General features: G+C 40.9%; 1 protein-coding gene across 1 annotated transcript in view; it reads right to left on the bottom strand.

The window, feature by feature from the left end:
- The window catches only part of epha6 (eph receptor A6), a gene marked incomplete at its 5' end in the record, with an annotated part of 182,919 nt that overhangs the window by 30,915 nt on the left and 137,656 nt on the right, over positions 1–14,348 (bottom strand). The window contains 3 exons of the mRNA XM_084545050.1: positions 255–363; positions 2,926–3,088; positions 3,534–3,658. Coding sequence (XP_084401176.1) covers positions 255–363; positions 2,926–3,088; positions 3,534–3,658 — 397 coding nt within the window. The remainder of the gene's footprint in view (positions 1–254; positions 364–2,925; positions 3,089–3,533; positions 3,659–14,348) is intronic.

Genomic DNA, 14,348 nt, shown 5'->3' with positions numbered 1-14,348 from the left:
TTAGGTCGGCACAGCCTCCTCAAGGCGAGCATCAATATTTTTGGAAAAACATCGCCAGTATTCAGAGCGTGGTTCATGTCATGATACTGTAGTTTGTTCAACAGCATTTAGACAACATGGGAGATTACTTGCTCATCTTTAGACTCTTTCACCCTAATTCACCGCGGCAAGACTGGACAACAGTTCAAACCAAACAGGTCGGGGAAATATTGTGTGTGTTCACATTTAAACCACAGCACGTGAATTCGTCTTACCTTCCAGTGATGAGGAGGAAGAGGGTGAGGATGACAAGAAGGGTGAAGCCACCAACTGCCGCCGTGACGATGACTAACACCTGGCCTTGGTCGGAAGCTATGTCTGATGCTGAAGATAGAGGAGAACGGCAGAAAGGTTGAAAAGAATGTGGGGTGACAAGGAGCAGATGGAGAGTTGGGCAGAGAAGATGCGGGGGAAACCAGAGGATGGAGGGAAGGAAAAGGCAGGAATGGAATAAGAAGGGGATAGGTTTGGGAGAATAAAGAGAGTAAGAAAAGAAAAGAGGAAAATGAGAGAAGAAAGAAAATATTAGATTTGACATAGTGTTGAATATTCTTCTCTATCAATCCTTCATACAAAGACCATGTAAGCTCTCTTGATAGGCAGATATTACAGAGAGATGTCTGATCAGCTCTTTGTAATGCAAAAAAAAAAAAATCCCCTGTCAGCTTTCGTATTGGAATGATTCATTTGCTCGCTGCCGTTTAATTAATATTATTCATTCATGAAATTGTGATTTAGTCCGTGATCATTTGGTTAAATTGGGGCCATTTGGTATTCATGATTTTCCCTTTTCTATGTCTTGTCACAAGGCTAACGAATCCCAGATAATTGAAAGATGATTGCTATTACCAAACTTATTTCTATAATATTTCATGCTTAATGAATATGAATTGGAGATCAGGGTGCGCGGTCGCTAGCCCAGTGAGCGAAGTTCATGTGGGTTTATGTGGCGTGTGGGTGACAGCCAAGAGCATATACGTAAGTGTGTGGCGCTCGTCAAGAATGTGTGTTTAGCCTGGGAAAAGTAATTACAGACCACTCAGGGGGAGGGAGACGGGAGGAGGCGTTGGTCAGATCACACAAGACAATTCTCACGACCGTCAGCTTCACGCCTTCCTCGCATCACTAACTTAACAGAGGTGTTGGACTGATGCTAATGAAGTGTGTGTGTGCGCAAGGAGAGAGAGAGAAATGAGCTGAGGAAACAGATGACAGACGAGAGATAGAGACAAGAGAGGAAGAGAGAGGCGGAAGTGACAGACAGACAGTTGGAAAAACGAGCGCAGCGACAGTGACTGACAGGTGGACGGACAGACAGGCTGACAGAGGAGGGGAGAGCGACACAGGCCAAATCTGCTTTCTCTTTCAGATAAAAGGCCAGGCGGTACAAAGGCTTGGCCGAGCACCCTGTGATCCACAGATAAAGCAAAGCTCTGCAGCTTTGGAAAGGAGAGGGCCACTGTGAAGCCAAATCACCCCTCAACAATACCTGACCCAACATAAAAGGGCAGCTGGACCTTTGTATTTTATGAGCGGACTTGCAATAAAACTACTATTCACACAGGAGTGCACGGTATACATCAATTGAAAATAAATCCACGCCCTTGTTTATTGTATTAAATTTCCCCAATTGCCACTGGAAAGAGTTTTCTTCAAGGGTTGTGGATGCAAGCTACGTGGAATTCATACGGCAGAGAATTTATTCTGGCTGTAGTCAAATCTTAGTGGGAGTTCCAGTTGTAGTAAATTAAAAAAATTTGGTTTAGATGCATTTTATAATATCATGACAAAAAACAAACTATAACTTTAAGCTTCATTTTTTAGATTGGCACAGTTAGCATTAATACAACTCTGGAGTGTGTATTTCTACATATTGTACATTAAAATTCAAAAATTATTTAATTAAGTAAGATGCAATGATATAAAGGGACTATGACAGTTGTGTTTTCAACATTTAAACCCATTTTTTTTTAAAAACAATAACTTTATCTCTACATTATTGCAATAATAAAGAGACTCCAGTCCGGATGCAAACTACGTATTAAAAATAGAAGTCGTGACATCAGCTTTAGCAGCTTATTGTTAAATAACACAACTTCTCCATTGTCCAAATGTAACCGTCATTGTAAATATACAAGTTCAAGATGATTTTGTAGTGTTTAGGTAGAGGGAACTGGAACCAAAGATTGCTGCAAACATTACTTTAATATGGACTGGAAGTTAATGAGCACGATGTTGTGCTAAACACGGTGCGAGCATGTGATCTTGATGCTGTTTACCAAAACACCGTGCTCATGCGCTCACGCCATGCCCACATTTACTGTGTTTAATGTTTAACAGTTAGGATTAAAACACGGAAGTGGAGGAGTGAAGTGTTTTTAGTGTTTTTGTGATTGCAAATATTTACTTTGTCCCTGGATATGTTTCCCAGGGCCTTATTAAAAAGTTGTTGGTTAGAATCCTACTTTGGCATTTTTTGTTGGGTGGTTTCATATGTTGTGCCCACGATGCAAGCTGCCCTGGGTAATGCTCCAGGCTACGTGAACTTTAACTGACCCTCAACTACTGGTTGCAGCTGGGCATCTCCAGCCTTTGATTTACTTGTCTTGAAGTTAAGCCAGAAACAGGAAATGTTAAAGCCAAACTTTTGCTGGAAGATTAAAATAAGAGTAAAGTTAAGTGGAACATATCTTAAACTAATCATGGATGGCTGACCTTTTCTAACTGATTCATCTCAAAGTGACCTTTTGTTGCCATCACTTTACGTAGTTTCTGCACATTACCATCACGCAGAAATCACTTTCATCAGCTAAAGCACACGTGTTGACACAAAGTGGAATGAGCTCTCTTGACAAACACACGCTGTACAAGGTCTGAGGTACTTACAGTCTCCAGTGGTTTCGTATTCATATTTAGGGGAGTAGGAGCTGTATCCAGCTGGCGTGCGGGTGCGCACACTGAAGACGTACCAGGTTGCTGGCTTCAAACCTGAGACAATCACACTGGGGGCCTTGGTGCGCGTCGAAGAGTAACTCAGCTGCTCGTGCTCCTGCGGGAGAGCGAAGGTATGATCAAAACAATCTTAGCAGTTGAGAAGAGATTTTCGACAGAGTTTTAAAAATGACACGTTCACTTACATCGAAGTAGCAGTAAACACTGCTTTGTTCAATTACCGTCTCAGTCATTATGGCAGATGCTGATACAAGCTTTGACAAGAGGTGCCTTCTAGCTACATTCTAGCAAAGGTGAGCTCTTCTGACCACTTTTGGGAACTCCAATTACAGGCAATAAATCATTTTTATGACACATTCTTTATAAAGACACATTACTAGTTGTTGTAGTTGGACTTTGAAGATGTTCTGCATAACTGTCTTGTCTCTTCTTGAAGAAATACAAAGCATATAATGATCATTCTCACCCTCACTGAATTATCTAGTCATCTTAAAAAAGTGATGTAATCTCCCCTTGGAAATGTATACAGAGCACTAATGTACCTTCTCATAATATTTGATCTCATAGTCGAGGATGGGAAGTGCTGTCTGTTCGGGCTGCTGCCAGGAGAGAGCGATGCTGTTTGGTGAAGCCCAGTCCTTCTTTAAAACCCCCACCAGAGATGGACCTGGTTGGGAAAGAGGCAGGTGAAAATATCAGCGTTTCAACTCGCGTGTTGTTTTTCGTGACAGAGTACAAAGTGGAACTGTGAACAGCACCGTGTCAAGAATCAGCTGCAAAAGTGAATTTAATTAACAAGTTAAATATCTCACATGAGAGATCTATTCCTCTCCAATTAGTCTCTGTTTCTAACAGTCAGGGACGTTGTGCGGGAGAGACAAACCACTTACAGAATCCTGAATAGAAAAAGCCAGTCGTCCGCTTTATAGCAGCCAAACCAAAAAGAAACATAAAAGCTAATTTGCTGTTGCACTAACACAAGCGCACAGTTGACTTTCATTACAATTTTAAGTGTGTTGTTACAGGAGAAGGTGCAAACGAGCACTGAACACTGAGCGTAGGTGTACTCCTCATTTTACTTGGCTTACTGTTTCCATAATATAAATTTGCATGTTAATGAGCTCTGGTAGGTTAAGCGAGTTACATTTGTCAAGTAAAAGCACTCTGCATTGAGAGTGCATCAGCGTCATCAAAGCATTTGAAGTAGCTATGGGGGGGGGGCTTAGGTAAAGTTGTCGAACATTTTAAGCAGTTTTTATAAGAATTCTACTTGCGATACATGCAGACGTTAATTGCAATTACTGTATGGCTACCTCTACTAACTGCACAGGAGGTTAAATCAAGATGGCTGCCAAGCGGTGAAAAAAGGAAGGGTTAAGTCTAGTGTAACAGACTAGGGACTGTAGAAGGTTAATGAAAGCTGTTACGAGTTCATTTTTACTCGACTTCTCTAAAGTCTTGAATTACACTGGAGTAAAGCACAAATACAAATAAGTAAATGTGAGTTAATGCAGGTGGTACGATCACTGTTGTATAAGTAATGACGTAACCACTGAGGGTTAGCATGCTAAGCAAAGATGTTGGCCCATGTCCAACATTGGCTGCTAAGCATCAGCATGCTAACACTGCTATTTTAAATCCATGCTGAAGCATTTAACTTCCTTTTACCCTGAACTTCATAGAGCATCTAGTGTTGTTGGTCTGTACAGAACCAGTTGACCCCAGCAAGCAGTCAGCGAGATAAGAATGTGCACTGAATGCAGAGTGAGGAATTCCTCGAAAGAGCAGCCCCTATACAGTGAGGAACAACATACATCGACAGTGTGGACGCCTGTCATCCTAAACAGTAATGAGCACATCCTTGCAAACACTCAATAATGGGCTTTAGCTGTTCTTGTCTTCCACAAGATCATCATCTAGTTTTAACTGAAAATAAGTTGAATAAGCTACATCTTCTGTTCTCGGGCTGAATTGCATTAGCTTTGCTCTACAAATTTCCGCTTCGTAAATAATTGCACTGAGCTCCCAAGAGAGGTCAGCAGATGTAACTGCCCTGAGAGTCGTTATAGTATATTATATCATCTAATGTTACAGAGCTGACTCATTATATCGATATAAAATATAGGCCTGCTTTTCTCATGTGTATTCTAAGAGAAATGATGACACAGACGTTTTGTTTTCGTTTTATTTCATTCATTCTAGCGTGCCTGGGAAAGCTGTTTGCTGTTCTCACTTTGGCTGAGGCTGAGTATTAGGGGTTGGAAGCTCAGAGAGAAGATGAGAGATACAAGATGGGGATTTAGGGTTTGTGGGTTAGGGAAGAGTCTTTGGGGTTAGGGGCTTTGTTTTTAGATGAGATGACCAGCTACTACTATTAATTAGAAGAACCTGAAAGAGAACATCTCTGTTACCTTCATTCCTACTTTTTGTCTTCTTTTTCAGCACATCTACACATTTTTCTTCACTCTCACAGTTTGATTTATGCACAGCCTCAAATTATAATAAATACAAATAGAGCAAAAAGGCTAAAATCTGTGGATAAAAGTTAAGCTTATGTACCGGTTGTGATTCTGATAGAATAATAAAATTCAAACCTTCACCAATGGCATTGTTAACTGCATTTTAAAATATAACCAATATGTCATTGCATAAGTTGAATTACATGCAGGTGGAAAAGTGGAACATGCGCAGAGCAAATTGACAATTATAAACCTCTCCTCTATTTATTCAAATCAGGGCTATGGTGTGAACAGCCATTTTCATTCCAGTTCTCTTCATCTATGGGGCTCAGCTTCGAAATCTCTTGTTCTTGTGAGGGTACTTATTATTTGCACTGGAGAGAGTAGGAAGCAATCCACAGCGAAGCAGAGGCTGCAGCTGCACTAGCCTTGCAAGAGGATATGGCCAGCAGGGACGGTCCAGAAACTGAGCTGCAGAGGGCAAATAGAGACTGGTGGTGCCTTTGGTCAAATTGTGCGCCAGTACCAACAGAATCATTCTGCCACCATAGATTTTGATGAGCTGTTTTTGTTGGACGCCGTTAATGGCGCCAGCCCTGAGATGGCACTGTAATGAAGCCCTTCTTCAAGATCTCAAGACAACATATATTAGCAGGACCGAGGGGACAGATGACCACTGAGTGGGTGAGGGTATTTTTGTCAACTGACATGTTCAGCCATGTTTCTTGAATGCAATGCATCCTGGTACATGTTGGCAGTGCAATATCAAAACTGGGAAAACTCAGTTTATTGCTTCACCTGGCTACAATTAACATTAGCACTTTTTGGGTATCCACAGATAAAGTTAAAAATTTTACCTTTAAAAAGAAAAACTAACTAATAACTTGACTAACTGCCCTGTGATAGACTGGCGACCTGTCCAGGGTGTACCCCGCCTCTCGCCCTATGACAGCTGGGATAGGCTCCAGCAGACCCCCGCGACCCTTAACAGGAATAAGCGGGTACAGAAGATGAATGAATGAATGAATGAACTTGACTAACTCATGATCTCTATGCTTGCAAATAAAACATGCAGTTAATCATGCAGCAACTCAGATAGGTATTTTTTACTGAATGGAAACTTGGTGACCGATGAAATATAGCTAGAAGGGTGGAGTATGCACCATCTAGTACAGTCACTATTACATTTAATTGATTTTAATGCTTGGTTTCTCCTTAATAACGCGCCAACTTAATAGGCTTTTAAAATTAGGCAGGTAGCCTGAAATGCTTGTGAAACTCGAACGACATAATGTCATGCGTGACAGAAAACTGCTAATAATATTAGCATAATCAGCAAGCTCAAAGGTCAGGTGTGTGTATACATATATACATGTGTATTTGCATTCTTATGTGCACATTTATACCATACAAAATAAGTATGGAAGAGCTGTAGTCAAATAAATCCTCGCTTTTCCAGAAACACAGTAAGTCAAAGTGTCTGACATCTTATTAGGTGTTATTATTGCATATTACATCTCATATGATCATTTTTTTCAGAGCGTGCTCATATCCTTTTTCCCATCTGTCCTGTGTGGCAGAGAAAATTCATCTCAGGGGGTGTTTTATCTGATCTAACGCTCTCTAATGAACCACTGTGTTGAAGCTATGACGTCGCAGGGTTTCCTCTGCTGCTCATGCCAGCTGGGTGCAGGAGTGGGGGCAGAGTCATGTTGTGGAGGCATCAAACTAAGACACAGCGAGATTGTCGGCATCTGCTGTTAGCATACTGTCCCCTGATAGGAAACAATAAACTCGCAGATTAAAATCTGCCTTCCACCGCAAGCTTCTCTGAGTTGTGGAAAAAAACAAAAAACGAAACAAGTGGGAAGCGCATGCATGTGAAAAGTGTGCACACGGAACAAGCCGAGAGCTGACATGTCTTAAAACAATGTTTGTTGGAGTGAAACAAGGCCATTGTTCCTCTAGCAGAAAATAATCGCCAGAAGAAACGTGGCAGCTCCCTCTGAATGTCAAAACAAAACTCACCATAACCAATCATTCAAATACATATACAAAAGCCACTGGTGCTGTAATTAGAATTCCTGATGGAAAGATCTGCACTACACACAAACCTTTTATTTAATTTTCCACTCTATCATGCTATCATGAGTCCAGTGCTTTTAACATTCATTTAATCTATAGCTGGCTTTTGAAGCTTGTATTGTCAATGTAGCCTATGTTATCTAGATGCAGTCTTTTAGTTAGTTGAGAATAGACTTGGACTAGAATCACATTTAATATTCAGCTAAATTTCTAGTTGCGAATCTAGGGAAGCCGTATGACGTAGCTCTGTAGCCTATGCCTTAGTGTTAGTGTTGGGAGTAATGGATTATTAAGAAGACAGATTATGAGTAACTGTATTCCATTACAGTTACAAGATGGTATTTACAATAGTTACATTGATGGATTACATGACGGAACTTTTAGGTTTCACATGTTTATTCACTGTCTCAATAAATTAAGGCATCTCCCAGGAGCCCTAGTGTAGAACACGCAACCAACCAACTTTAACTACAACGTTAAACAGTTGAGCCGTTTCCATTATTAGCAAGATAAAGGAGTAGGAGTAGGTGCTGGAGCCGGGGGCAGCATAACAGAACCAGCACTTCAGATTGTAGAAAAATTATAGAGAAGAAAGAACACAACCTTACTGTGCAACCTGTGCTTGCCAGCAACCAACCTTCTTTCAACGTCCAAAGCCTTCACCTCCAACTTGAAAAACAATCTTAAAGTTTTTTTTTTTTTTTTTTTTTTTTTTTTAAATTAGTCGGGGTAGTTGTCTGCAGTTTTACTGGTTAGCTTGCCATCTTAACTTTTAAAATTTTCTGTAGGTAGCTACACGCTTAGTTGACGTGTCACTTGACAGTCCCGTATGTGCTGATTTGCTATGGCTATTTCATATGCTAGCTAACGTTTATATGCTAGCTAATTTTTTTAACTGCAGGGTGCGATTGGTGCATTCATACAGTTATAAAAAGCAATTCAATGTGGAAGTAATCCAAGTAACCAGAATATGTTATGTTTTCCCTTATAGTAACATTACGTCGCTCTCTTCTACGTAGCTCCATCTTCATGAACCAGTTCATTCAGCCATTGTTCAGTTACATAGGTCACTCGTGTAGGCTAGGGCACTAGCTCTGATGCAGAAGCATGAATCTTGCCACTTATTGAAAAAAACAAACAGACATATCATCAATGTAAAATACTTGATTCAGTTTAAATATTATATGATAAGGATGAGAAGCCATACACTTGTAAAAATATACTTTTAGATCACATGAGAAATAAGTGAACACTACTTAAATGAGTGCATAGATAAATAAATGTTACTTAGCTCTGAGAGAATGGCCTTTTGAAGCTATTAAACAGCCCAATCATGGACATATTTATTGATACAAATCAATAAAACACCATGATAAGAAAGTATAGATGAAAAAGTATGATCTTATTGACACTCAAATCTGTGTATTAATGTCTCAACAATTTCATAAAATCTAACAGACCGAATCCAGAGACTACAGTCCATTATGATCTCATGTCTGTGAACAGTGGGTGGATATTGTTTTTGTCCGTTTGCCTCTGAAACACAACACTGTCTGGAGGCACTGACAAGATACTTTGAGGACACAGGACACACGTCAATTGTCTTTAATGATTCTGTATGTGGGTTATTAAAGCTGCAGCATGAAATCTGCCAGAGGAACTCAGCACCTCTCAGAGAGATGCAGGAGCACTGGAAAGCCATTAGAAACACCAGTCAATTACGATGCCCGATGGATGGATTTTCCAGTCAAGCATGGTTAAGCTCAACATAAACTAATGGGGAGTCTTTAAATGAGCTTGACCTGCATATGATTTTAATTAGCTTTCCTGCCCTAAAGGCTTCCATTAACTGTTTAAAAAAATCAATAGAGCCAGTATTGATGCTGTGCAAGAGCTTAAACGATGTCCTAACACTCCACTGATTCAATCCAGATAGAGAGAAAGAGTGCAACAGAAACACAAACACACAATATGGGCGCTGTTGTTTACAACCGTCATATTGATACGTCTCTTCGCCAGGTGTCTGCTTGTGTTTGTCTCACGTCGGCTCCAAATTGGTATTTCAGGGCGCGTTTTCATGGGAGAATAGCAAAGATTTACGGGGGCAAACAAATTCACGAACACGCGTGCTAAGCAAACAGACAAATATTCAATCTGCCTGAATTTGATTTGATTTAAATTAGTTCAATTCAATACCATTCGAGTCAATTCCTAGGACTGCCTGCCAATGTCAAGTACACAGAGTGCTCCAGAAGCACTTCATAGTTGCTTCAGGGAACTAAGGGAATATATGAATGGATTGAAGTTGTTTCCAACGTTACCACTGGGACTCCAAGCAATCAGCTGAAGGAATGTCACATTTGTTGAATGCATAATGTTCTGTGTGTGAACGTGGCTTTGTGTGTGCTGCTATTACAAACCACAGGACAAAGCCGAAGTGACACGGGTTCTGCTTTGGGGACTGTCTTCATTACACTTCATTAATGCTGGAGGTCATTCCCAGTGCACTGTGGGTCATCTGCTCCGTGTTATGAACTCAAAGCATAAACACAAATGCCACGGCAGAGGCCAGACTGCAGCCAAATAAACTGTTGGGCGTGAGTCTAATTAAGTGTCAAATAAGTGACAGCTCCGACAAGTGCAGTGTGACTCTGAAAATCTCATCTCTCTGCAGAATGTGCCCGTTTGTTGGGTATGTGGTATAGTTAACCTTTTTCAAGTATGATGCTATATCATTTAGCTTAGCTTAAAAGGCTATAGCAGGGATGAATAGTAAGTCTGACCCTCTCTACACATCGTAATTGTTTGACCTGTACACTAAAAAAAATGTAAAAATACCACATTAGAAGACAGCACATCATTCTACAAGTAGCTCAGTGATGAATAAGACTTTTTTTGTTTTCAGCTTTTAAAGGTGTTTTAGACATTCTGGTGATTTTATAAGTATATCTTAAACAAAGCTAAAACAAATGCAACTGGTCTTTTCACCACTCATCCAAGAGTCTTCTTCAGTTGCAAAGCATTGAAGAGGAGTCTACGCTTTTATTTTGGAACATCTGTGGGGTTACCCATCTGAAACTCACAATAAACAGTGCTGGAAACCTCAGGAAAATCCAGTTTCCTTGCACTTTAAAGAACTTCTTTACACCTTTACGGATGCTCCTTTTCCTATGTTTTTGCATGCAGAAGCCATCGTAATGTGCTTAGAGCGCTATGCTAAAATCACAACACAGGGTATTGCCATTCCAGGGGGACTTGGAAGCTACCTGCTTTCTCGGTGAACAACAGACGGGGGCAGTGATTTTCCTGGCATCACTGTGAGGTTGTCATGCAACCATCGGAAATGCTGCTGCACAGTGGTACTGGGCAGACAGTAAAGTGTTGTCATGAAGGACAGGTCACTAAAATCAAGCAGGCTCACTAAAATCACAAACAGTTCTTTTCACAAATTAGATCTAGATTAGATTAGATTTTGTGTGTGTGTGTGTGTGTGTGTGTGTGTGTGTGTATATACAATTGCAATTTTAGTTCAGGATAGCTTTTCCAATGACATCCACATCCTCCAGGTACTTATGCAGCAGTCGTTGCATAATAAAATGTTACAAACAACTCTGTAACCCCGAGACTGTATTGAACTTTTAAAATGGGAACCTCCACAATGGATTGCTCACAGCTAGTATATACTCCATAATATAATATAACTGTATGTTCCTATGTGACTGAGGTGGAGCCCATGTTTCAAGTGTTTATTTCGTGCGTAGAATTTCTATTCATTTCACTGAACAATGTCTGTGATGTTTTCCCCTTACCCAGCTACTTTGCCTCCGACATGGGGGTACTTTCAAACAAGACCATGCTGATCATTGCATAGCACCTGTCCCTGAGTACATAATGCCTGCTTTGAATCCATTCCACTGCTGCCACTGTAGCTTCACCTCCCTTCCTCCATATCCTTCACTACAATCTCCATATAAAGTGCTGCAATTTGCTGGCCAATCGTCAACAGCCATCTCTCCCCCTACTGTGGTGATATGGGCTTCCTTTTCTAGAGGCATATCGTCGCTCCCTGCAGTCTCAGAAAGGAAAAATGGATGTGACCCTTATGACACTAAATAGCTGTCAACTGAATCTAAACTGGGACAGTTTCTTGCTCTCCCTCGGCACACCTGCAACGCCCCTCCCCCACCCCTCGCCTCCCCTGCTGTGGTGGCTGTCTTTAGTATGACAGTAGAGAAAAGCTCCTTAGACTCCTTTGCCCCATCCAGATGGTGGCTATAACAACCTCCTGGACCATTTATCATGTGTATCTGCTGAGTACAGCGAGTTAACAGGTAATTAAAATCATCAGTCACGCAACAAAATGAGGGACGAGGGAGGTGGCAAGGAAAAGAGAAAAGGAAAAAGACCTTTCTGTGAGCTCTGAGCCACTTTTACATTCTGGCTTAGAGGTGCTGTAAAAAAGAGAGATGAAAAAAAAAACAAAATTAAGAAAAGTGTTAAAGGGAAAAGACAAAAACAAACGACAAATCAAAGAAACCTAGTGAGACAAAGTTTGACATTGGACTGTCTGACTTCAAAATTACAACATTTAAGCCTTTGTCCTCTTATTGACATTCAGTGGAGAGGGGATTAAAAGACAGATACAAAGTCAAAAGAAGTGCCTCGTATACTGTCACGTAGAGAGGGTTTGTGCGCTAGCTAGCCTGTCTGACACTCAGAGGTCCTGTCTTTAATAAGGTCCCAGCTTGCCACTGATCCCTCTTGTTCCCACTTAATGGGGAAGTGGAGAAGCAATGACGTGTGGGAAAGGCCAGCGAAACCAGGCCCTATACTGGCCCACCACAATCAATACTCATTTGGCGTCCACCTCACTTTCCCCAAAAGTAATTAATGAGAAGAACGGAAGTATCTGGCCACTGACAGCTGATTTCCCTGCCGGTCCCTGTCCCTAACTCCCCGTCCATTTCTCATGCTTCTACTTAAAAGATTCATTATGGCTGAAACCAAGCATTCAGTGTGGGAAAGTGACACAGACACAGGCCGACACGAGTGTTTAATGTGCTCACGTGTGAGAGGGTAAAAGCTAAAAGGTGTCAGATTAAACGTGCATGTATACACTCTCATCTTTTTCGACATACATGACATTTCTTGCTATATGTGTTTCCTAGCTAATATAATCCACCTTCTCTGACAACTTTTACAGTGTATAGCACATTAAATACTCAGTCTATAATGATCTGTTTGAATTCAAAATTGCCAAGTGAAACAGAACGTGTCTTACTGTGCTCCAGGGTGGAATATTTCTAAAATGAATAAAAGCAGGTCCATCGATAAATTTGCTCTCTGCAGGCTTGGATTTGTTTAAATTTGATTTTCTTTTTTAAACAAACAAAAAAAACATCTCTCAAACTGCTCGCCAAGCTCTTACTACCTTCTCCATAATTATCATTGTAAAATCTTAATGAAATGGCTTGGTAGAATCAGTGACAGTGATGGTTTCAATGATTATACCTATGGCTTTCAATAGAAACATTTACTTTGTGGTGAATAACTTTAATTTACACATACATAGCTATAACTACACACTGGAACAGAATCAAATCTGTCTGTTGCTTCAAAATCTCCTCTCATCTCCTCTCCCAATAGGAGTGCACATGGAGAGAAGCGAAGTGCCGCTGCAGTGGAGGTACAGTATAAATAGCAGTCAACCCCGCTGTAGCACCCACAGCCGACTCACTGCAGCATAACACACTTTCCTATAGAGCAAGTTTCAAGCCGAGCCATCTATACACGAGCCTGCTGTCAAAGTCAACCACCCTGGAGTTAAAATAGTACCCGCGAGTGATACAATGATGCGTGGATGGGTCATGAAGGATTGCTAGACTATGGAAGGATGCACTTTGAAAGCACTCATCATGCAAAAGGTGATGGTAACATGCTCAAGAGCGATATGATACCAGCTACAAACGTATAAACGGTCATAGTTTAATGTTTTTCAGGGAACAAAGAAAATGTTCTTCTGCCTGTGTGGTGCCTTACACTAGTCACGTGCACAAACATTTTTACTGGTGGATACTTCCATGTACAAAGGGAGGACATGCTGATATTTGAGAGAAAGAAGAAATCTTTTTAAAACATTGGAAAATTAATTAAGATTATCCAAAGTATGTGGATAAATAGTGGAAGTATATGGAAGAAATAATAACTCTGATGTTAGAGATCTGCTGATGTTAACATGCTAACCAGCTAGCGCCGGCCTGCCACATCTTGCAATACCACATTGTGTCACAACTTGGAAGTAATTCAGAGAAGCGTCTACCCTACCCCTCAGTCCGACTTGAATCTCAAACTTCTTTTAAAGGACAGGTAGTCAGTGAATATAACAATAAATGCAACAATGGCTGGAGCTTTTGGGAAGCAACCTTGCTGGACAGAAGGGCAATGGGCAGGGGTTTATTGTTCTGTTAGCATGGAACACCACCCTCTCTACCAGGCACTGCTTCCTCGCACACTATCATGACATTTCTTCCCATGTCTACTGGTCTCAGTAAATCTTAAGACCTGGCCGCCGCAGCAAGCTGAGATTGCGGATGTACCCAACAGATCATCATGCAGGTTAGTTGTTTGGAAAGTTCTGTGCTGGATGCTTCAATGTCCATACGCTGCTATGAGCGACTGCCATGCTGCACTGGTTTAAGTACTCTATGAGTGGGCATTTAAACTCATAATAGCACGGCAGATCATGATTAAAATGGCTTCAGTATATGAGTGTTGTTAAATGGAAACAGCAGCTACCACATCTGGAAAAAGGTA

This window comes from Chelon labrosus (assembly GCF_963514085.1).
Source record: "Chelon labrosus genome assembly, chromosome: 5".
NCBI classification, from domain to species: domain Eukaryota; kingdom Metazoa; phylum Chordata; class Actinopteri; order Mugiliformes; family Mugilidae; genus Chelon; species Chelon labrosus.
Note: the sequence above shows the minus strand (reverse complement) of the source record. Positions and strands in the feature narration are given on the sequence as shown.